General features: G+C 40.6%; 1 protein-coding gene and 1 long non-coding RNA gene across 2 annotated transcripts; one reads left to right on the forward strand and one right to left on the reverse strand.

Moving 5' to 3' along the window:
- The first annotated feature begins 222 nt into the window (after positions 1 to 222).
- On the forward strand, positions 223 to 12,422 carry LOC119488702. Its single transcript, XR_005207018.1, has 3 exons — positions 223 to 268; positions 715 to 837; positions 12,289 to 12,422. It is a non-coding gene; the product is annotated as an uncharacterized LOC119488702 (long non-coding RNA).
- LOC119488701 (guanine nucleotide-binding protein subunit alpha-14-like) lies at positions 4,164 to 24,585 on the reverse strand. Its single transcript, XM_037770556.1, has 8 exons — positions 24,322 to 24,585; positions 23,781 to 23,952; positions 18,224 to 18,408; positions 17,739 to 17,893; positions 14,602 to 14,730; positions 13,881 to 14,010; positions 12,294 to 12,447; positions 4,164 to 6,891 (listed from the first exon to the last, which is right to left on the reverse strand). The coding sequence occupies exons 2-8, from the start codon at positions 23,929 to 23,931 to the stop codon at positions 6,686 to 6,688; spliced, it is 1,110 nt and encodes a 369-aa protein (XP_037626484.1). The 5' UTR covers positions 23,932 to 23,952; positions 24,322 to 24,585; the 3' UTR covers positions 4,164 to 6,685.
- Positions 24,586 to 25,415: the final 830 nt, after the last annotated feature.

Here is a 25,415-nt window from a genome sequence, read left to right on the forward strand (position 1 = left end):
TAAACCAGGTCAAGATCCTGAAGGATTTATCGATACACAGCATTCAGACTCTTGCCCCCTCTGAGTTGAGCAATGTTTTGAAACAGCACACAGCGAGACTACAAAGGGCCAGCTGCCACTGCAAATGCTGGAGCTGTTTTGGGAAACCGAGAGGTGATTCATGCTGGCAAATTGATTCATTTCTTCTGCTGATAAGCACCTTTTTTTCTTTGTGCCCATATGCTGCAAGAGCCGTTGAAATACACATCTCCCTTGCCACAGTGAAAAGGTAAAGGGAGGGTACACAACAACGGCAACATCTTACAATATACAGTGATGCAATCCAATTCAACATCACAAACTACGGCTGCAACAATCCCCACAGTTACATCTGCAGCCCTCTGAACATCACCAGCCTCACTTTGCTGCAGGGCTTTGTATTCATTGTGTTCTACAGGTGTTTACATTATTGCAGCTATTTTTACACACTAATCTTGACAGGTTATTGTTGTGATTTGCAGCCGCGCTAGAATCTGTGTGTGCATCTGTATATGTGGAGCGTGTGTTTGATAAGTGCACAGCAGGCGTGTATCTGCTTTGAGGAACATTGTAGGAAATGGAAAAGCTTTGACCGGCTCTTATCAGCAACAGACAGTCCATAGCAACAAACCAGGCAGCAAAATAGGTTTTAAAAAGCCCACCGGCTAACCTGCGCTACACTCTGCTTCTTCACAGGAGATCACACAAGCTGCTGGACTTCTCACCCAGGAGAGCTGAGCAAATGTAAGCTCTGGTCCGGCCGAGATGACCGGGGTTGATGGAAACAGCAGCAGCGGTGGTATCGGAAAGAGTATGTGGGTATGTCGTTTCAGATTTACTTACATAAATCCCTAATTATCAGCAACGGCTTCCCACCTGTTGTCAAATCCCCTCATCTTCTCCAGCACAGCCAATATTTAGAAGACTGGCACAAACAGTCCCAGAGGAATCAATCATTTTAAATGTCAGCTATGCAAAATTGGGTCTGCCCCAAACTGGTGGCAAAACTAATGTTTTCTTGCCCTGGATTTTAATGGTGGTGGATAGATGTGCACAGAAACCGATGTATCCTCTCATACAACGGTTCATATGATATCTTGCGAAAAGGTATTACTAATTTTTCATGCGTTCGCCTTTGAATGTCCACCATCAAATGTCAATTTCCGCTCGTTACATGCATACAGTCTTTTCTAAATAAACTTCCGTCTTCACAGGAAACAACTTGGTTAGGTTTAGGAAAAAGTCGTGGTTTGTGTTAAAATAACTACGGAAGTGGCGTAACTTAAGTACGAAAGGTGACAATAAATAAACATTGAATTCTGGTTTCACGCGGCACACGAACAGCGGTCTACTGGGGGAAACATAGACTATATATAAGAGGTGGACATAGTCATCGTGATGTCACCCATTGGTTTGTGGACTACGGTTTTGGAGCTTTGATTTCGGCATTTTGGCCGTCACCATCTTTGTTTCTTGCAACCAGAAGTGACACGAGAGGGTGGAGCTAAGTACAACCAAACGCTGAAGAAGACATTTTTAGTTGACTCTAAGTAGACGTCATAGCAGTGGTATGTGGCTATTATATCACGGCTATGAACCAATTGAACCAATCAGATTGCTAGATTTGAGCTACCCATTTTATAACGTGGAACAATGCGTGAACACAAAACAGAATAACAGGAACTTTTCTTGTTTTCTCGATCCTGCCAACATTGTGTGAATGCAGCATTAGTGTCCTCTGCATGGAGGATGGGTATTCACCTCAATTATTTAATTTTATTTAATTTTGACAGTATTTTCAGTGTCTCGTCATAATTTATTTTTAAATGTCCGAGAGAAAAATAGTGGTCTTTTGTTTTGTTAATGCATTCATATGGTTAATTGACTGCAGTGATGTTGACTGAAGGTGGACGGGGCTTCAGGAATAACAAGGCACCTTCCCTGCAGATAGAGCAGAAGCACTGCCATGGCCCCGTCACTGTCTGGGAGGTTTAACACGCACACACACACACACACACACACACACACTCGAGAATGTCAAGTCGTCTGGATGAGACTGACAGTCACCAGGGCCACAGGATCACACTCCCGTGGTGCGGTGCTCTGACAGCCACTACCAGCCACAGTGTGTGTGTGTGCGTGTTCATTTGTGTGTATTACAGTGAGATTACTCAGGGACATGATTCACTATCTGTCTATCTGTGTAATATTTGTTATGTAAACGTGTGTCATGCTGCGTGTACTTTTGTATGTCGGTGGGTTCCCGCTCGAAGAAAACTGTGACTGAATTTTGTTTGGAGAAGCGATTTGTCACTCGCTAATGATGAACTACTTTGCCTCTGCTAGCGGGGTAGAGGAATAAGACAGCTTACGTAAACAACTATCCTGAACTGTCAAATCTATATTAATGTTTTAGATGTGACACCTGTGTTTACAGAGAAATCCTCGCAGTCTGCAACCCCAGAAACACACACATACCTGTTTATGCAAATGAGTACGCTGGGAAAAGAATTCCCATGTGTCAGTCCCATGCAAATCCTGCAGTGTATTATTTGCAAATGGCGAGTCACAGCGAGCGTGTGATTGCAGCCTGATGGATCATATTAGTCTTGGTGACAGAGAAAACACATCACAGACAGTCAAGGAGACTCTCTCTGTCCACATCTGCCAGGGAAGACAAACAAAAAAAAAAGCAGAGGGGAGTGTGTTCGAAAGTTTGTTTTTAATATTAACTAGAAAAAACAAATTTGCCCACTTCCTCCACCCGAGTCTACACAAAATATTTCACTGTCACCCTATGAGAGGAAGTCTCCCAATGCCAAAGTACAGTTCACTAGACAATCGCAGTTTGTGCTGTTGGTAAACAGTATTAAAAAATACAGCGGTTAAAACTCAATCAAAAGTATTCACCAGTAAATGTACAGTACAATTGTGTAGCAGTGTAGAGATCAAAACACTTTATATACAATTAACAAAAGAGCAGCGGAAACTACATAACAGACACATTGTCGAGGTCCGTTATTTAAATGAATTTCGATGTCATTTTCCACTCAACATTCAATGACGCACACGGGGGGGTTAGAACTCAGGCCTCTAATCAATATTATAATATTCCCCTCTCCACACACTGATATAAATAGGACACACAGAGAGCTCACACTGCTGCCTCATATTAATATTCTTTACCCTTTACCCAGCAGATCGCCTGTTGGATTTTTTTTTTTTTTTTCACCATCGTTGATTTGAACTCGCTGTGTAAATCGAGCTGTTTTCTCAAACAGGTCTCGGTTCCTTCATTCGTGACCTTTTAAAACTTGTCAGCCTCCCACTGTGATTTGTGCTCCAATTTATGGTATTGATTTTAATGTAGTGTATTAATTGCATTGAGTGGTGCAGAATCTGCTGTTGGCTTTATCGCTGAATGGAAACTATGGCAGTCACTCAAATAAAATATTTAATTGCAATTAACTGCATTTAGCATAACAAATATGCTCAAATCATAGCATGGTAAACTGCAGCCCAACGGGCAGCAACAGCTGTCAGTGTGTCAGTGTGCTGACTTGACTATGACTTGCCCCAAACTGCATGTGATAAGTGGGCATGTCTGTAAAGGGGAGACTCGTGGGTACCCATAGAGCCCATTTTAATTTACATATCTTGAGGTCAGAGGACAAGGGACCCCTATGAAAATGGCTATGCCAGTTTTTCCTCGCCAAAATTTTGCATTAGTTTGGAACGTTATTTAGCCTCCTTCACAAGCTACTGTGACATGGCGCCAATGGATCCTTAGGTTTCCTAGATTCATATAATGCCAGTATCTTCACTCTAGCTTTAAACCTGAGCCCAGTGCAACCTCCAAAAGAACAAACAGCGGCTGGGTCCCGAAGGCAGCCCGTCGGATTTTTAAGAGCTTAATTAAAATCGCAAGTTGTGTTAATGCATTAAAGAAATTAATGGCGTTAAAAATAATTTGCGTTAACGCATTATTATCATGTTAACTTTGACAGCCCTAATGGAAACTGAATGTTGAAAAGTACAAAACAGGCACATTCGTATTTTTGACACTGAAAACAGACATTTAAGCACTTAGACCAGCTTCAACTGATTTTTGGGCACTTTAGGGCAGCAGAAACAAGCTCAACACACAACATTGACACCTTTTTAATTTGATATGGCAAACTTGTTAGCAAACAGTCGCCTATTTACACATCGAGCAGTTACGGAGAAACATTAGCATTCATTTAGTTGTGATTTTGGCAACGTGGTGAATGCAAGTCTAATATTCACTCTCCTTTTAGCTCTGTTTTTGTTCTCCACCAACTTCTTGAGGGAAATATCTGGCTCTTTAGCTGCTAAATGCTCCACTTTGTTCAGCAGCTAGTCGCTAACTGTGTCTGCTGGATGTTTTATGCTGGGCAGGTCGCATACATACGGTTTATTAGAACTTTTTTGCTCAAAACAGCTGCCTGTTGCGTATGGAAACAACGCTATGAGAACGGTGAGAGTTAACGGAAACACAAATTAAAAGATGCGGGCTGAAAGACGCTAATGCTCTGTAGAGCTAACAGTCATACAAATAGTCAAGTGATTCACTGTTAAGCTAAACATATTGGGTACTTTTTTTCTCCAGTGTTTGGAACATAAATCATTCAAATCTCCTTCTTCATTAGCTTATCTTTCAACAGTAAGACAACAGTGATGAACATCTTGGAGACTGTTAACGGATCTGATGGTCCAATCATGTCTCCTACAAAATTACGTTCCTATACAACTAAACTTCATTCTCAATTACGTTTCGAGGGAAACATATTTTCTCCAGGATTACGGTCGCACGTTTAAACAGTTTTGAACACCTGGTTAATGTTGAAACAAAACAAAAAACACAACAAAAGTACCTGGTTAGGTTTGGGTAACAAAAGTACCTGGTTAGGTTCAGGCAACAAAACTACTTGGTTAGGTTCAAGCAACAAAAGTACCTGGTTAGGTTTAGGCAACAAAAGTACTTGGTTGGGTGTAGGCAACAAAAGTACTTGGTTAGGTTTAGGCAACTAAATTACTTGGTTGGGTTTAGTAAAAAAAATACTTGGTAAGGTTTAGGCAACTAAAGTACTTGGATGGGTTTAGTAAAAACAAATGCCATTAGTTAACGTTGACGTTTGGTTTCACACTGGACACAAACACCGGTCTCCGGGGGCGAAAGTCAAGTTTGGGGACACATGCACCCCCCCGACCTCCTCCTTACGCGGACTTCTGCAGACTTTCACAACAAACATATTTGTGATACATCAAAAACCAACATAATCTGCGACAAAATATGTTTCCCTCGAAGCGTAATACCCAATGCAGTTCAGGATTCAGTGTCTTCAACAAAACTGATGCATGCCAACAACAGGTGGATCAATCCACCAAAAACAGCTGAATTGGGGTTTGACTAAGAAATGCAAATTCATTTGTTAGACGGGAAATTACATTTTTAAAATGTGGCAGAATTTGTGCTTTCCAACATTTAACATCTATCTGCAAAACTCTTGAACAGAGGCTAGAAATATCCATTGGTTGAATCATTTGGGTTCCACGTTATCAAACTATATGAACTTTCCTTTCATCCACATAATATCCATTGTGATTCTGTTGTCGTTTTTTGTGACACTGCTTTTACTAACAGTGGAGCCAGTAAAGATTCACTCACCTGTTGTGTTCTTCTCTGTCTGAACACACAGTCTGTATTGTGTCCACATGTAACACAGGGTGTTGCATAATAAACCACTTAACACAGGCAGAGCAACAGACTGGAGGTGAATGTAAGGATGTTATCACATACTGCCGTTATAGCACCGTGAGAGGGACTCAAAAGGTGGCGGTTACGCAATCTTTCTGCACATAATAACTGATGGAGACGGTGCTGAACAGATAGGAATACTGCCAGTGCGCGATAACTGTAATCAATAAGGATTTTGGCTCTCTGACAGGAGCGCAGTGTTTGTGAAACAATCGAAGACTCTGTGGTGATGTTAATCACAGAGAGAAAATCCCCCAATACAGGATGTCTGATAATAAAAGATGCAGCAGATTGAAACTCATGTATTTCTATTTATGTTACATAATAGAAGTTGTTTGTGTGTTTACAGTTTGTGTTTGAACCTGAATGTACCTAGTGGCCTCAAATAAAGCGTTTTTAAGTGGGAGTGACAGGGCGGTGTACCCAAGAATGGCCCCATCTCCACTTGTAAAAGTCATTACTCCGTTAATGGCAGCACAGCACTTCATAGCATCTCTGCTTCTGCTTCAATTATGGTTCAATTCAGTCACTGCATGACCCAAGCACTCAAAATGATGGGGGGAGAGCTGCTGGCTGAGCAACATGAGGGTGATTACTGGTTCCTTGCTCCCTGATCAGAAGTCACTTAAGTCTTCTAAGTCCCTAAATGTCTTCATGTTTTCTATTTGAAGGTGAGAACAAACTTGTCCCTTTGTTCTTCACCCTGCTTCTTCATTAAATATAAAAGGGGTGGAACAGTGGCGTGGAGGATGAACGATGGTCTGATTGTTGCTTTAGTAAAAACGTAGAAAAAGAAGTGACACGTTGGCCTTCATCAGTGGAAGTAAATAGTGCAGACGGAGTCAAGATCCACCGTTTTCCTCCTGTTTTTCACCACCGTGTAAAAGTTCAGATGACTCCGTAGTCCCTGAGAGACTTGAGCAGCACCGTGTCCTTGACATCGCTGAACACCCTGCGGATGTTGTTGGTGTCTGTGGCGCAGGTGAAGTGCGGGTAGAGAGTCTTCCACTCGTCCCTTTGGTCGCGGTTGGTGGCCTGCTGCTCGTACAACTTGCGGATGTAGTTCTTGGCGTCCTCGGGGTCGTGTCTCTTACCTGTAAACAGAGGTGACAATGAGATGAGTAGGGACGCTGGAAGGGGGGATGCTGAGCCTACAGTTTAACTGCAATGAAAATTAAACTCGCTCGTCTCCCATATGAAGTGGCTGTATCCCCACTGTCCTGCATTATTAAAAACTATAGTAACCTGGTTATGGCTTTTCTAAACTCAGGGTTTTTCCCTGCTGTTGCAGACGTTTTTGCACTGCGTAAAAACAAAGTGGAGAGCATCTGGACGAGCCGGGGAGGTGCGGGGGGGTGAGAACGAGGGTGCTGTAATTTATCAATACAATGTTTACGTTCTGCAAAAGCGAACATTATATTGCAGACTGAGTGAATCATCTACCGGTCATTCTGTTAGAAAGCCGGGCAGAAGTGGTTGTTTACTAATGCGGGATGCTACGCACTGATAAAACGATGTTCAGTTTTCTGATTCTGCTCTTTTGATTCATGGAATATGATTTTACAGGTAAAACACTGCCACAAGAATTAAATAGTCAGACGTTATCTAAAAATAATGGTCCAAAATGATGTAAAATTGCATAGTTTTTAGGTCAAAAACCTTCAAATTTTCTTGGGGGAGGACCCCCAAAACCCTCCTTTACCCTTACACCAAAGGCTGCACAACATCTATGTCCTCTAAAAATCCAGGGGGGGACCTGAAATTTTGTGTAAAATGTTGCTAATAACGTTTAAATATAAATGATTCTGATCATTCAAATTAAAGCAAGCACAGCATTTAGTATGACGTCATTATATAGACTGACTTTCTCTCAGCACCCCAAACTCTGACTTCCAGCATCCCTGGAGATGAGGAATGGAAAGGGACAACAAATAGGCAAAAGATGAATTTGGATTGGAATAAGTCAATCGTCAGAAAATTAACTATTAACTATAATCGACTCATTGTTAGTCATTTTTCAAGAAAAAATACAGAGTGATCCCCAGCTCCATTTTTGTCTTATGTGATAACAAATCAATAATTTGTGGGGTTTTTTTGTTGATAGTCAAAACAAGCAATTTGCATGATTTTGTATGCTGCAGCCTGAATAAATAGATTAAGCTGATTAAACGTACTGATAGAGAAAGATGATGAAGATCAGAAAATAGTATTTGTATTGAACTAGGCATATAGATTAGATTAGATTAGGTTAGATTAACTATCATATTTTCAATATTTTCTGAAAAATGTAAATTCCAGTCAACATTCAGGATATTTGTGTATCTTTTAATACAGTAATCCTGCGTGATTATCACATGAAACAACGTATAAGTTTAACAAAGTATAACATTTTGTTGTAATGCAGCAGTATTATCAACCAAAATTACACGGGAGGCTGGAATATGGAAACACGGTCCCTCTTCACTCTCAACAATCACCTGAGAAAAAGTTGTGCTTTATAATATCTCAGCTGGTGTAATTTTCGCTGGATGAACAGCAGTTCCAGCTCACAAGTGCAAATTGAATGAAAACATGATTACAGGCAGGATTTGATCACCATAGGAATGGAAATCTTTTGTTGGGGCTGACAGTCATTTTAGTGAGTTTTCTTGTTTATTATTTCGGTAAATAGTTATTACTTGATGACTACCTCTGTCATTTCATCAGGATGTTGTAAAAGCAAAAGCTGAAGTCCTGAAAAATAGCCTGCATGATAAAAGCTTTGGAGCATCACCACACCATTACACAAAGGCAACGGGAGACATTTATTAAGGCTGCAAATAATAATTATTTTACATTATTGGTTAAGTCCATCATTCTTTCAATTAATCTATTTTATGTATAAAAAAATGTGCATATCAAAAGTTCCCAAGATCCATAGTGACAGATTGGCTGTTTTGTTCGGCCAGCCTTATGTTCCCTCAGCATCATCCTTGGCCCATGTTAAAATCTGCCTATAACTGTTTGAGATATCGCTCTAACAATACAGTCTGGCAAGTACTTGTTGCCTTCTTTGGTTGGGTAAGTTAGTAGGGGTGTAAGAAAATATCGATACACATGATTATTACGATGTTATGTTGTGCGATACTGTATCAACTTTGAATTAACCTCTTAAAGATCCAACGGCCCGCTGTCTGCCCCGGCCGCTATTTGATCTAGAGTGAAGGTACTGGCATCATATGAAACTAGAAAAACCTAAGGAATCCATTGGTAGGGTAAGGAGGGTAAATAACGCTCCAAAGTTAGACTACACAATTTTGCCGAGGAAAAACGGGCATGGCCATTTTCAAAGGAGTCCCATGACCTCTGACCTCAAGATATGTGAATGAAAATGGGTTCTATAGGTACCCACGAGTCTCCCCTTTAAAGACATGCCCACTTTATGATAATCACATGCAGTTTGGGGTAAAAACCATGTTGTTTTAAGTATAGTAGAAGCAGCAATTTAAATGTGTTATTTTTGCCTATCTTAAAATGTTGTATTTCTGCTGCGTTCTTTATCCTAAAATTATATTTAAAAAATCATAATATTTCACCTTGTCTACAGTATCGCAATATATTGAATTGCTACCCCTGTATCATGATACGTATCATATCGCCACATTCTTGCCAATCCACAGCCCTATTAGTTAGGTTTAGGCATGTGGAGTGAGATTAGTTAGGTTTAGGGTAAGAATATCAGGGTAAGCCAGTCAGAGGCAGAGTAGGGCAGGTCATGCCTTCGCCATTGTAGGAAAAAAATATTGCAAAGGTCATTCTGCATAATAATTAGCCATGTGCTTCTGTGTGTTGTATTTTCTGCGCAATGGGCCTTCAGAACAATGACCGTTTGTTGGGCTGTTGGACAAATGGGCTTTCAGTCCAATGGGACATTTTTCTGACTGTTGGGGCTTTGTAACATTGGGCCGGCGGAACAATGGCATGGCACCGGCGGAGGTACTAATCTGAGGGAACATAGACAAGCTCCTTTTTGTTTGACCAACAGACAAATGCCAAACAACTGCTGATACCAGCCTCTCAAATTTCAGGATTTGCCGCTTTTCTTTGTCATATTTGACAGAAAACTGCACATTTTTGCGGTTTCGCACTGGTGGTCGAATAGAGCAAGATATCGATATAGATTGTAGATTTGAACGGCCATTTCTCACTTTTCTTTTAACATTTTATAGAACAAAATGATTAATTGATTAATCGAGAAAATAGACAGATTAATCAAATTAGAATAATCGTTGGTTGCAGCCCTAAATGAAACACAAAAAGCTGTTAGCAGTGATTGTTTAGGATTTTTTTCTTGATAAATGACAAGCCTATGTTTTGCATCAACAGACTAATCATTTAATTGACTAATCATTTCAGCGCTAGTCCAATTCACCAAGTTTCTCACTGTGTTAACATGGTATAGGACCGTAGGGCTACTCAACAACAGTAGCCTTCACATGTAGTTGCAGCAGCGGTTAGGAAAGGCCACACCGTCTCCGGGCAGGAACACGGCAACATTAGCAGCAAATAGCAGCCAGAGCTAGGAGCTGCTCCCGAGTTGTTGTTAAGGTTAAATTGACATCAACTAGCTTGACCCTGTATGAGTCATTATTTTAACGATGATGGTAAAACACAGTGGGCGTACTGCAGATACACACACACACACACACACACACACACACACACACACACACACAGACACAGACACAAATAATCACTTGCAGTCACTAATTCCCACCTTGCACACACACACACACACACATGTACACCCGGGGGTTTTGCAGGGGGTGCAGGGCTTGCAAGAAGCACAGTATCTGTCTGTGGTTGCCATGGGTAACAGAGGGAGAGAGGGTGGTGGTGGTGGAGGATGGGGGGTCGCAGGGAGGTGGGGACTGTTAGGGCAACGCTTTATAGCCTTTCACACCAGCAGAGCTACAGGCTGCAGCCACATCATTAAGCACACCAAGTACCTGGAAGTGACTCATTTGCAACTGTGTGTGTGTGTGCAAAGAGAAAGAAAGAAATAATGCTAGCTAAAAAATATATAATTGCTGGCTTTGCTGACACCAGGACAGTGATGGAGGGCTCAGAGTCAGGACTACTGTGCGTTATTTCCAGCAGCTGCAGCTGGATATGAGGAGATAGCTGCGTGCCCAAATTCAAATTGGACAGAGGAGGAAAACAACCCCTTCTTTGGCCTCGGACATGATTCTGTCCGCACTGTGATGAGAATACACACCTGCAATTGTGGTTGTTGATGGTGGTGAAATCTGCCGCTGGCTAGGCTCTGCCCCCCAGGCTTTCCCTCAAATACTGTTGTAATTTCTTGTTTGAATGTTTGAACCCCAACTTCGAGCGTCACCAATGCCTTTGATTTGCTTTAGACATTTCAGACCTGGTGTATTGTGTCAGTGTTCCCACCAGTATTTAAGCCAACATCCACACTTCCTTACACAGACGTACACACTGTCACAGGTACGCACAAACTTGTTTCATCAGTTTTACTACAAGTTTGTAGTTCATCTGGGGAAGTGCGGAAACTATTATTACTAGTATTATAAACTAGTATATTCCTCATTGATTAATCAATTTTGCTAGAGGTTCTGTGAGACTGGTGTTTAAAGCCACTGGCTCTCAACCTGGGGCCCCCGACCCCCACTTGGGGTCGTCAAAGCTTCGCAAGGTCTTTTTGATTTTAAGGGGTGTAAGACAACGTTTTTAAAAAACATACACTTGGCCTATATCTCAGCATTTCGTTCAATAATGTCAAGAGAACTAAATGAAATTGTTTTTTTCTAAGTCTGGATTATCATTTAATAACCATTAGAAAGATACGCAGTTAAAACAACCAAAAAGCTGATAGAACAATGGCCAAGCGTCAGGGAGAACAAACTGAATTTGTCAAAAAAGAAGCCTATTAAGAATGTATGATTGATGAAAAAACATAATACAGACAGATAATTGTATTAAACGTTTCTAAAAATAACATGAAAACTCGTCTCCGATGCAATATTCACAGGAAATAATCTGCTCAAAATTCATCGAAATCGCTCATTTTACACAAACTTCCTGCAGTTATTGCGTTCACTATTTGGGTTAATTGTACAATTTATCAGCTGTTCCGTACCATTATTGTTATGCATTGAATATAATATGAAATATCCCTAAAATATGTCACTTAGTCAGGGCCCGTCAGTTTACTCAATGATAGAAAAGAGGTCCCTTAAGGACAAAGGCTGGGAACCACTGATTTAAGCAATATGCTCAGAGTGACGATGCTAACATGCTGATGTTTAGCAGGTATAAAGTTTATCTTAGTTTAGCATACTAAAAAGTCAATCTCATTGGGGCGCAGGGGTTCATCCGCTGAGGACCACGAATGTCTGCACAAAATGTCATGGCTGTTGTTGTGATATTTGGTCTGTAAATTGGTGCCTATCAGTATATAACATAACCACAACATGCATCCACAGCTTACCTGTGAAGCTGGGAAAGTATTTCTTCAGGTCAGAGGTCTGGACTTTGTCATGCAGGATGTCAGTCTTGTTGAGGAAGAGGATGATGGAGGTGTTGAAGAACCAAGGAGAGTGGATGGTGGTGTAGAACAGAGCCAGACTCTCATGCATACGGTTCTGAAGACAGAGAAAGAGTGAGATGTCATACTGGAGGCTGCAGTCCTTCAGCTCAATATAGGGAGGGGGGAGAGGTGTTGTTGCAGATAAATGAATTACACCAATGAAAAGTGAGAAAACAGTTATCAGGAATGGCAAGACAGATGTGGATGTCTGAGGATGAAGCAGGGAGGAAGCAGTCCTTTAAAGAGAGGAGAGGGGGAGTTTATGGGGGTCTGGAGCACACGGGCCACTGTGGAGGTTAATGAATGTGTTGGCAGACTTAAAAAGTGTCTGTGAGAGATAAACGGCTTAGTGACAGGATGGGAGGGAGGAAGAGATGGACAGAGGGTTGGAGAGGCTGAGGAAGAGAGAGGGGGAGGTTTTCTTGTGCAAGAGTGAACCCTGCTGGTGGAAGGACGAAATGACTGCAGTGAGAGACACATGAAGATGGACGGATGGATGGATTTAGTACTCCACTACATTTCAGAGGTAAATATTTCACTTTTTATTCCACTACATTTATCTAACGACTTCAGTAACTTACTGGTTGATTTAAATATTCAGATTTTTAATTCGAAACATCCAATCAATTTAAGAAATATGATGCACTGTTAAAGATTAAAGTACCAAACCGTATTTAAACATCATTAAAAGGCTGTTTATATGTTGCTGCAGCAATAATAATCCAATAATATAGGGCTGCAACTACCGATTATTTTATTTTTAATATTCAGTTCATTTGTTGATTATTTTTTTCAATTAGTCAATTATTGCTTAGTCTACAAAATGTCGTAAAATAGTGAAAAATGTCCATCCCGGTTTCCAAGAATCCAAGGTGACGTCTTCTAATGGCTTGTTTTGTCCGACCAATAGTCCAAAACCAAAAGATATTCAGTTTACAATGCTATAAAACAGGAAAAAGCAACAAATTCATACATCGGAGAAACTGAAATCAGAATATTTAGTATTTTTTGCTTAAAAATGACAAACTATTAATAGATTATCAAAATGGTTGCTGATTATTTTTCTATTTTCTGTCACTCAACTAATCAATTAATTGTTGCAACTCTACAATAATATAATATACTGTTTATATATTGTGTATATGTATATATTGTATATATATAAATAAACACAAAAGTGGAAATTCTGTATAATGAACACTTTTACTTTTGATATTTTAAGTGCATTTGACTGACAATACTGTAGTTGAGTAAAATATTGAATGAAAGACTTTTCCTTGTAATAGAGTGTTTTACACTCTGATATTGCTTCTTTAACTTAAGTAAATGATCTTATTTCTGATAGATAGATACTGTAGATAGATAGATAGATCGATAGGTAATATTAGTATTTTTACTTTTGACACTTGGTTGTTTCTATTATTTTGTCCACCTTCTGCAGCGGTAGACCTGAGTGAAGGACACAGATACATTTCTCAGTGCTCTTACAATGGTCTCTCTCTCCTCCAGGACCTGGTCGTACTCGCTGAGGGAAGCCAGGAAGATGAGGGAGGTGACGTTTTCAAAACAGTGAATCCACTTCCGACGCTCCGACTTCTGACCGCCTACGTCCACAATCCTGTCAGGGACCGGAGCAGAGGGAGGAAGGACGAGTTAGAAAGGGCAAGAAAAAAACCCATTTCAATCCTTGTCACCTCCGACAAGGAATCAAAACAATCAAATTAGTTTTCTTTATTTTCTTTAAAAACTTTTTTGTAGTAGTGTTTGAAAATGAACGCTGGATCTGGCTTTTATGAATTTGTGGTGTTTTGTAAGTCTGTGCAGGCTGGGCATCGCTGTGTGCATGACACAGTAAGAAAACCTTCATCAGATCCAATGTGCTGGACTACAGAAACAAGACAAACCTTTTCTTCAGTTTAGGTTGTTAATTCTGAGCTATACCTCATGAAGAGCAGGTGTCACTTCATTTGGGAACACAATATTCCTCTAAAGTTAACTTGTCTGCTTAGCTGGTTTCAGAAAGAAACAACACCAACACACGTTATAATTAAACCCAGAGAGCGACACCTCTCTTCCCAGTAGGGACTTTTGTACAGACTCAATCAGAAATGTGATCCTGGTACGTCCAAACAGGCGTGAGCAGACAAAGCCGTGCAGTGAATAGTGTCGGTATTAGATTCGACAGGTTGGTAATGTGAAGACTGGCCACCTTAGTGTGATGGTCTTGATGGTGAAGGAGTAGTCGTGAATGCCCGTGGTGGGGAATCGAACTCGCAGCACGTCCTGCTCTGTGGGGATGTAGTCTGGGGCGGAGATGCGGTCCAGGCTACTCATGTAGCTGAAGGAGAGAAAAAGAAAGTTTTACAGCGGTCACAACAGGAGACCTCTAGTAAAACATATTGTCTCTGTTTACACCACATCCAGCCTCGGCCACGTAAAACAAACTAAAGATATAGGATGATAAAAAAACAGTGATTAAAAATACAAGAAGGGAGTGGAGTGAGTCCATATCACCGTGTGTACAGACGAGGGCTTTATGGCTCGTGTTGATACAAGCTGTCATTAGCTACTACCTGTCTCTTATCATACACACCGAGATGATTGAGCTGCTGGGTAAACACGGAGCAGAACAGCAGTAGAAAAGAGAGAAAACAGAGGCAGGCTGAGCCTTTGTTCTGTGACACATCAGATACTTTGAGCGTGAGGCTCATATACTGTATGTTAAATCTTTTCATGTTCATTAAAAAGATACAGTCTGAGGGTATCTCTGTACGGTGACTTATTCAGGTTTTCCTTATCAGTTTAAAAGATGGTTAGCTGGCTGTGGCTTCCTCAAATACTCTTTGATCAACTGGTGGTTTCAACATGGCTGAAAAATGGCTGGATACAGTAGAGTCAGTAAAGAACTAGCCCCCTCCAGTGGTCTCAGTACAAAATACAAAAAACGTATTCTGGGTGCTACGATGACAAACAAGGATGTGGGGCTGAAACAAAAGCAAAAATCAAAAACAAAATGAGGCTAGGTCAAGAAATAAATATCCCTTCTTTTAAGATAAAGTCATAAAAAGATAGTTTTCTTGAAATCACAAAAAATAAAAGAAAACTGAGAATGTAAAAACACTGAAAAACATGAAATAATAACACACAGCTTCTTCGGTCGTCCTTAAACTCGACAGTAAGAAAAGCATGAGCTTAAAACAACTTGTCTAGACGGCCATTTTTCTTTTGCTGCATGTCCACTTGTGAGTTTTGGTACAAAGGTCAGACGTGGCATAAACAAACAATACAACAATATGTTGCCACACGTTCTCTTGTCTTACATTAGCTGGTACCGAAACTGTGATGTTATCGCTGCAGTTGAGTCCTCACTTTAGTACAGATAAAATATTTGCCTGTTTGATATTAGAATGATGGCACATGTACATGTTGCTGTTTGTGTTCAAAGGTCTTATTCCTATTGCTATCTGTCCATGCAGATAATTGATAATAGATAGATAATAAATAGATCATTGTCAATAATTTCAGCAATTCAGTCATTTTTAAAGGAAAAATGGCAAATACTGGTTCTGAAAAGCGAGAATTTTCTAAGTCTTATATCATCTACCAATTTGAAGACGTCACCTTGGGTAGTTTTAATTAGCAATTTTTCAAAAAAAATGTTACATTTCATAGATTTAATGATTAATCAATGATGAAATTAAATGTTATTTGCAGCTCTAGTCATAATAATATACTTTTTTGAAACCACTAAAATTCTTTGCACTTAAAAAGTGTTGTAAAGTGTGCAGTAAATACATATACAGTAGCAGAATATTTCTATTTGGTCATTGAAAGCTGAGGGAGGCAGTTTTATATTTGGTGTTATTGGGCACAAATTCTACAATAACCTTTCAGCATATTGTAATTCAAGTGCTACCCCAGGGTAGGCAGTTTTCTGGAAAAGTAAAAAAAAAAGCTAGAATTTGGAAATACAGCCCACATCCTCATCCTTTTTTTTTTTTTTAATTCTATTTTATTCTAATGTTTTTATCTATTCTTTTGTTATTATACTGTTTGACTTGCACCAACATAACCAAAGCAAATTCCTAGTGTAAATCTCTTACACCTGGCAATAAACACAATTCTGATCCTGATCCTGATCCTGCAGCTCTCCTCTCTCCCCTCTCTGTCCTAAGCTCCTCCCACCAGGCATATGCGTGCGCTTCACACAGTAATCAGTACAAGTACTAGTCACTCATTTCAAACATCATCCCGATCGTGATCGTGATTGTGATCCCGATGCCGTTATATAGCAGCATTTCTGAGTACTACTGTCCTGTTTTCTTTGCAAACTTGTGGGCCTGTAAAGCCCTTTGAGATGCCATCAAGGCTCTAGCGAGCTACAATGTCGGCAAAGTGTTTCAGAGACGGAGAGAAAATGTTGCAAATAGTTTAGCTTTCTACTCACTGTAGCTGTGAATGCTGCTCCACAGCTGTGTGGTCACACAGAAGGCTAAACTATTGGAGAGATGGAGAGAAAATGATGCTTTCCCCGAGCTACTGCCGTAGCTACCTTACAGGTAGATGTCAGGCTGGCTCACTGCGCTAGCCGCAGCGGTAAGCAAAAGGCTAAACTATTAGTATAATACTAACTCCATCTTCCTTTTTTGGGTTGCTCTGCAGTTGTTGCCAATGCTGGAATATCACCGGCTAGATTTTTTAAAGCCTGAAAACAGCCAAGCGGAGGTGCAGAAGTGTAGTTTTCTCTCAGAACACTTGAATTACAATATGCTGAAAGGTTATTATGGATGTTTTGCCCAATGATGCCAAAAATATACTGCCTATCCCTGCATTAAAGGTACAGTGTGTAGGATTTGGCAGCATCTAGCGGTGAGGTTGCAGATAGTCGTCAACTGAACTTCTCTCGTGTGCCTAGCCTTTAGGAGAACTACGGTGGCCGACGTGAAAACGTGAATGGCCCTCTCTAGAGCCAGTGTTTGGTTTGTTTGTTCTGGGCTTCTGTAGAAACATGGCAGCTGGCGAAGAGGACCCGCTCCCTATGTAGATATAAACAGCTCATTCTCAGGTAATAAAAACACAACGATTCTTATTTTCAGGTGATTATGCGCTAAAGAAAACATACTCATTAATATTATATTCCATTTCTGACAATAGATCCCCCTAATTGTTACACACTGCTCCTTTAAGAGGTGTGTTCTAGTCTTTATTTCCATATACGTTGTGATGCCCCGTCTTGCAGAACACCATATATCATAGATTCCTGTACTGTGATATCATCTTCAGCAGCTTGTTTGATCATGTGATACCCTAGAGAGCTTTGACTTCCAGTGTGACACAGCTACTCACTACTCTGTGGAGTCCAGGAGCTGGTACTCGCAGCGACGGGCGTAACAAACCCGGATGCCCGAATCTGCCCAGAGGCGACGGATTGCGTCAGTGTGACCCCGATCCAGCTGGCTGATCTGCACTGTGTTTACGTCCTGCAGCCGCTTGGCGTAGAGCTGAAAGACAGCGAGAGACATGTTAGATTTTGCATCAGACTGTTTTCTGTGTGTTCATGATGTTGCTGCCAGCTTCTATTTATACACTATAACATGCTGAGTGTGTGTTTCTGTGTTACAGGTTTTCTGTGTGTTCATGATGTTGCTGCCAGCTTCTATTTATACACTATAACATGCTGAGTGTGTGTTTCTGTGTTTGATGCCTCTTGTTTAACGTGGGCATAATCTCACGTCTCTGGTGAGTGCACTTGCCCTGATGCCCGCACATCTGTGTTGACGTCTGTGTTTGTTTATGTGTGTTGAGGTCCGTGTTATGTGTGACTGGTCTACCTCGTTCTCGGGGTTGAAGTAGGGGATTCTGAGTGCGGTCATGGCTCCCGTCATGGCCTTCATGGCACTGAGGATGTTCTGGAAGATGCATTTGGAAAAGGTCCTCCTCTCCTCCTCTGAGAAGCCTCGTCCGTGGATGATCCTCATCTGTCGGATGAAGGTGGTTTTTCCGCTCTCCCCAGTACCTGAGGAAATAATAATGACCAGAAGTTGTTATATAAAATACCATTTTGTCAACAGCTCAGAGGTCAGCGCCGTCGTCTCACTGTGTGTTGGTTTGGGCCTCTGTTTATTCATGTTCTACTTGTGTCTTTATGGGTTTCTTCCATGTTTTCCAGCTTCCTCCCGCAGTCCAAAGACATGCTACTGTGGGTTAGCCTTTGTGCTACTGGGTTAGCTCGCCGAGCAGCGGCTCTCACTCGTCTTTTGACTCGGTGGTTGTGTGCTCATGAACAAGTTAACTTCTGGACTTCACAGTCGGCCCATTTTCCTTGTTTTCTTCCATTCATTTCGTTACGAGTTGTTTGTTGTTTACACGGCTAACGGGTTTTTAAAAAAGGTGGTTTTCGGTGCTGCATTGGCTCATGTGTTCAACCAATCACTGTACACTTGCATCACTCACGGTTCCTCTTGTGTAAATGAGCAACTGCACAGCCTGTCCCGCTGCCCCAAGTGGCCAAACAAATCAATAATGCATCTTTAAAGTAGCCAAGAGAAAGATTCAACCTTAAGTTGTTGTATGAATACAACATATAAAACAGCTTGATGCAGTTGACTTTTTTAATGATAGACATTTTGAGATGTCATAACAGGAAAGTGTTAATTAATTAATTAATAATAACAAGTGATTGTTGTTAGATCCACCTGTGTGTTTGCTGCTATGAAAGGTCAAAATGTAATGCTGCAAAAAAAGGATTTTGTCAAATTTAAGTGGATAGATGTGCGGACTGCTATTAAATGATTAATTGAAGCTTTAGGAAAGAACAGTAGCAGTAAAATTCAAACGGTCAGAAGCTGAATTTCAACAAGACAATACTGTGAGTCGTTACAGCGTCGTTTCTCAGCTACTTCTGCAGTTAAGGGATGAAAAGATAAGAGCCCTTAAAGAAAAACCAGTAAACCACAACAGAAGAACAAGGTGACTGACTGACGCTGTGAACCGGACGTTTCTCTAAAAGAGGCCTGTTTTTTCTTCCCTGTTCATTTTCAGCCTCGGAGTCAAATAGTGCCTGAGACAAAAAGAAAAACTTAGTTTCTTTTCTTTGATAGCCTCATTTTAATGAATATTATATTGACACATCCTTTATTTTCTATATTTCTGTATTTCATAACAAGTTGTTGTTTGTATATTGCTCCATACTAATGCAGAACAGAGCAGCAGTGATTTAGTTGCTGCTGTCTGGTGCTCTTTGGATGTGTATCTTTAAATCAGCCATCTGCAAGAGGAAACTAAAACTCGTATTATTCCACCAACACTTTCCTGTAATTTCTCAATGCTGTTTTCAAAGAAGAGCATATAATCCTCCAACCAAACCAAAGTCCTGTTCCCGCACACAAATATTTGCTTCCTGTCATTCTACACAGTGACACAGGAAATAAGACTGAGCAGTAATTCAATATTATTGTTTACTGTCTCTCTCCATATCATTGCAGGGTTTCCCCCAGGAAATTTACCAGATCCTGACGCATCTTGTCTTGTTATCCATCTAGTTTGCTAAACATTACACAGTGACTAACACACTAAACAAAAGACACACGAGGTATTTGAAATAGCACCTCTGAATGTTTTATTTCAAGAATGTGTTTACGATGTAGGCGGCGGTAGTTATTATTTTAGGCGAGGTTGTCCACCTTCACAATAAAACAATAAAACGCTGCAGTAAACCAGCTGTACACTTGTCATATACACATGTTGTGGCTCACAGTGCAGTCGAAAAAAAGTGGTAATTTAATCGATTAGTCAATCGAAAGAAAATAAAAACACTTTTGATAGTTGATTAATCCTTTAAGTCATTTAATAATTAAAAAAAAGCCAAATATTCACTGGTCTCAGCCTCTAAAATGTGATAATTTGCTACTTTTTTCTGCTTTATTTCATTGTAAATTGAATATCTTTGGAGTTTTGGTTGGACAAAAACAACAAATCATTTAAATAATCAGGAGAATAATCAATAATTAATCGTAAGTTGCAGCTCCATTTCTTCTTGTTTAAAATAGATATGGGATTTTGTTCTATTGTAACATAAAAAAAAACATTTTATTCAATGTGATGATCATCAGTTCAACTATTTAACACGTGGTTTTTGATAATTTTGTTCTGTATCAATATATAATATCAGGAGACCCGGGTTCGAGACCTTTGTTGACCGGTGTTTTGTTTTGAAAGTTACATCAGTGACGTTTGTCAAGTGACGATTGTCACTTGTTTTTTATTGCCGTTTGTGACGTGTTTTTCGTAGTTGTTTCCGTACGTGTTTTACTTAGTTTACGTACTTATTTTAAGCCCAACCATAACATTTTTCCTTACCATAACTAAGTGGTTTTCTTGCCTAAACCTAACCAAAGAGTATAGAACCAAAAAGACGGAACTCCGGTGTTCTTTTGACAACAGCCGCTGCCGCCATTTTGGACTGAAAATTATATTTATAATATTTTATTGTTCAACACAGGCCATTTTGGTAGAATATGACAATAGAACATACAGCGGGTAAAATAAGTATTGAACACGTCACCATTTTTCTCAGTAAATATATTTCCAAAGGTGCTATTGACATGAAATTTTCACAAGATGTTGGTAACAACCCAAGTAATTCATACATATAAAGAAACCAAAACAAATAAGTTCAGAAATTAAGTTATGTGTAATGATGTGAAAAGACACAGGGAAAAAGTATTGAACACATGAAGAAAGGGAGGTGCAAAAAGGCATGGAAAGCCAAGACAACAGCTGAAATCTATCAGTAATTAGAAAGCAATCCGGCCCCTTGTCAGTGCAAATTAATATCAGCTGGTTCAGTCCCAACTGATCGCCTATAAAACGGTGTCTCATTACAAAGGTGTCACACAAGAAACATCTCATGATGGGTAAAAGCAAAGAGCTCTCTCAAGACCTTCGCAACCTTATTGTTGCAAAACATACTGATGACATTGGTTACAGACGCATTTCTAAACTTCTGAATGTTGCAGTAAGCACTGTTGGGGCCATAATCTGGAAGTGGAAAGGAAACATCATTTCACCATAAACTGGTCACGACCAAGTGCTCCTCGCAAGATTTCTGACAGACGAGTGAAAAGAATTATCAGAAGAGTTGTTCAAGAGCCAAGGACCAATTGTGGAGAGCTTCAGAAAAACCTGGAATTAGCAGGTACAATTGTTTCAAAGAAATCCACAAGTAATGCACTCAACCGCCATGGCCTGTATGCACGCTCACTACGCAAGACTCCATTGCTGAAGAAAAAGCATGTTGAAGCTCGTCTAATGTTTGCTGCACAACATTTGGACAAGCCTGTGAAATACTGGGAGAATATAGTCTGGTCAGATGAGAGCAAAATTGAACTCTTTGGATGCCATAATACACACCATGTTTGGAGGACAAATGGCACTGCACATCACCCTAAAAACACCATACCAACAGGGAAGTTTGGAGGTTGTAACATCATGGTGTTGGGCTGCTTTTCAGCATACGGTACTGGCAAAATTCACATAATTGAAGGAAGGATGAATGGAAAAATGTACCGAGACATTCTTGATAAAAGTCTGCTGCCATCTACCAGGATGACAGGACAATGATCCCAAACACAGCCAAGGAAACTCTCAATTGGTTTCAGAGAAAGAAAATAAAGCTGCTAGAATGGCCAAGCCAATCACCTGACTTAAATCCAATTGAAAATCTATGGAAAGAACTGAAGATCAGAGTTCATAGAAGAGGCTCACGAAACCGTCAAGATTTCAAGACTGTTTGTGTGGAAGAATTGGCCAAAATCACACCTGAGCAATGCATACGACTAGTTTCTCCATACAGGAGGCGTCTTGAAGCTGTCATTACCAACAAAGGCTTTTGTACAAAGCATTAAATAAATATCAGTAAGCGTGTTCATTTCTTCTTCCCTGTGTCATTTCACATTATTACACATAACTTAATTTCTGAACTTATTTGTTTTGGTTTCTTTGTATGTATAGATCACTTGGGTTGTTACCAACATCTGGTGAAAATTTCATGTCAATAGCACCTTTGGAAATATATTTACTGAGAAAAATGGTGACGTGTTCAATACTTATTTTACCCGCTGTATATATAATTTTGTTTTACTCTGGTGCTGCTCTTTTTAGGCGGATGTTTTACTGGCGTCCGGTAGTCGCTTTCAGTCCAAAATGGCTGAAGCGTAGCTCAATTGACTTTCACTTCTTGGCAATATACGTTCTTTGACGTAACTGCGGACGTTTGCGTGGCATACAAATGACACGAGGAATGTCCATGGAATGTTCCCCGGTCCCTTCCCATGAGACCGGGTTGGTATATCTGACCCCATTAAAGCAAGGAGCGCCTTGGTAGCCGAGTGGTTACAGCGCATGCCATGTAACCACAACATCCAGCCTTGGCACCTTCGTTGCATGTCAAACCACTCTCTCTCTCTCTCTCTATCTCTCTCTAACCATCTCTACAGTGTCCTGTCAAATAAAAGCGAAAATGCCAAAAAAAAAAGCATCAAAGCAGATGCATCACTGCTGCCAATCAGGTCACCAAAAAGTCATCCAACCAGCTGTAGAGTTGGCTTGTAGGTTTCTGTGGTTTCAGGTACAACCGATCCCAATCTGGACCATACTTTACATACTGTCACACATGCTTTGCATAGTTTTCTCTGTTGGCTGCAGGCTACCAAACATGCCAAGCAGTTTTAACATGCATGACAGGTGTGTTCCTCTATATAGGCTACTGTCCTCTTGTATTTCAGTCAGTTTGATTTGATTTATTAAAGGGACTGTTTGTAACTTTTTACACGTATAAATCTACCCGGTCGGTTTCCCATGCGCGCTCGCGTTTGCGCGCTCGCGTTTGCGCGCTCGCGTTTGCGCGCTCGCGTGTGGCCGGAGTCTCTGCTCCACTGCCTGCTTGCCTTCACTCACACACCTCGCACGTTCTCGCTGTCTCGCTCCACCTAATGTGCATGCGCGCACACTGCAAACTGCAGAAGACTTAGTTTAGCTCTGAGAATATCTAGTGAATGTACAGTAGACGTTTGTGCAGAAATAAATGCTGCAGCTCCTCCAGACCAACAGAGGTTTCCCGTGTCTTGTGAAGTGACGGGGCTCCTCAGCGAGAAATGTTATCGTCTCCGACCGGGTGCCGGTGTATCCCTCCCACCGCGGTTGGAGACGATAACGTTTCTCTTCCTGCTTCAGCCCCGGAGGCTGTTAACAAGCATTTTCTGAAAGTTACAAACAGTCCCTTTAAATATATTTGCCATCACTGATTTTTTTTTTTTTTTTTGCTCTTATACTGCCATCATGAATATAATATAACAGATGAACAAAGGTGCTCTGTGTGCAGTCACTGACCCAGCAGGAGGATTTTAATTTCCCTTCTCTCCTTCTTCTTCTGCTGCTTGAGGATCCTCTTGATCTCTTTGTCCACTGCGATGTCGGTCTTCTCCTCCTCGGTCAGACAGCACATACATGTGCGGTGGCACCACAGCCAGCAGTCCGCCATGGTCCACCCCAAAAAAAAACACTGAAATGAAAACTTGTTAATGAATAATCAGCTGTGCGTAATGAACCGATAAGGACTGACAATAAAACGCCTGTGTGTGAAGTGTCCCTTTAATGTCGCTTTAGTTTTTACTTTCTAGGTAAATCATCAGACCTGTCAGGGTTTTATTCTAACACACACGCCCACAGAAATCTGACTTGGATACTGTACCTGAAAATGTAAACAGGTGACTTTTAATGGTGGTTCACACCTTTACAGTGGAGCAGGAGCTCTGCCATATTATAAATATTATTTTATTAATATTATTCACCTGGTTGAGTCTTTTTTTTTTAAATGCTGCTGTGACATGTTCAAAAGAAGTGTGGAAGTTATACAGTAAAAGCTCCTTACCTCAAAATCAGTCCGTCACACTCTCTGAAGTCGAGCAGGTAAACTCTGTAAGAGCTCCTTTAGGTCCATGTCCATGTTGTCCTCGGTCCACTTCCACTTCCACCTGCTGCTCGCTAACAGCTAAACAGCTACTGTCGTGTCATTAGCCCGCTGATAGGAAGATAAAGCAACTTTCAGCCCACACGAAACAACCTGCCGCTTTGGGAAAGTCCACCGCGCCTACAGAGGAATGTGCAGTCTCTCTCTCTCTCTCTCTCTCTCTCTCTCTCTCTCTCTCTCTCTCTCTCTCTCTCTCTCTCTCTCTCTCTCTCTCTCTCTCTCTGGTCCGCTGGAGACTCTCTGTAGCAGGAATGCGCTCTGGGCTGCGACGCGGCAAGAGAGCGGCAAACTACCGCAGCAGCGCCGGAAGTCAGACGATTCTGCCTATAAAATAAGAGCATTGTTGTTGCTGTTACATAGTTCTTAGACAATTATTGCATAAAAGAAACATTTTAGATGTTGAAACGGAGTAAATTGCTGTGTTTTGCTGATTGTAAGAAATGGAATGTAGTTGAAAGCACCACGTTAAAGTAGTGGTTTATTATAGCTTAAAGGGGACATGTTATAAAAAAGTGAAATTTTCATGTTTTTTTATTTCAAAGCAGGTTTAAGTCCTATATAAATACTGTGAAAGTATCAAAACGCTCAATCCACAGGGAAATACACACAGCCCGTATTCAGAAACTGCATTTGAAACAAGCTGTTAGGATTTTTGTCCATTTGTGATGTCACAAATATACAATATTTAGACCCTTTACACAGTTTTAAACATAGACATTCTAAATGTGTTCTAGTTTATTACTGATTGCAGTGTATGAGAATGTCATCAGCTGACAGGAAGTACACATGGACCCAAGCTGTTGCCTAGCAACGCAATTCTGTTGCAATTCCGTCAAAATGCGCTAAAACGGAGCGTTTCAGACAGAGGATAAATACAGGCATATTCAGGCTGACAGTATGAGGAAAATAAAGTTTTTTTTTAACATTACAGCATGTAAACCTGTTCTAGTAGAAACACAAAATACAAGTATGAACCTTAAAATGAGCACGATATG

This window comes from Sebastes umbrosus, chromosome 5 (genome assembly GCF_015220745.1).
Source record: "Sebastes umbrosus isolate fSebUmb1 chromosome 5, fSebUmb1.pri, whole genome shotgun sequence".
NCBI lineage: Eukaryota > Metazoa > Chordata > Actinopteri > Perciformes > Sebastidae > Sebastes > Sebastes umbrosus.

Excerpts from the sequence above, each read along its gene's own strand:
- LOC119488701 (XM_037770556.1), bottom strand. The coding sequence starts at position 23,931 with ATGGCGGACTGCTGGCTGTGGTGCCACCGCACATGTATGTGCTGTCTG. Across the intron at positions 18,409-23,780 it reads AATTAAAATCCTCCTGCTGG|GTACTGGGGAGAGCGGAAAA; the intron begins GTCAGTGACTGC and ends TTATTTCCTCAG. Across the intron at positions 12,448-13,880 it reads TGGAGGAGAGAGAGACCATT|AACCGTATGCATGAGAGTCT; the intron begins GTAAGAGCACTG and ends CTCTGTCTTCAG.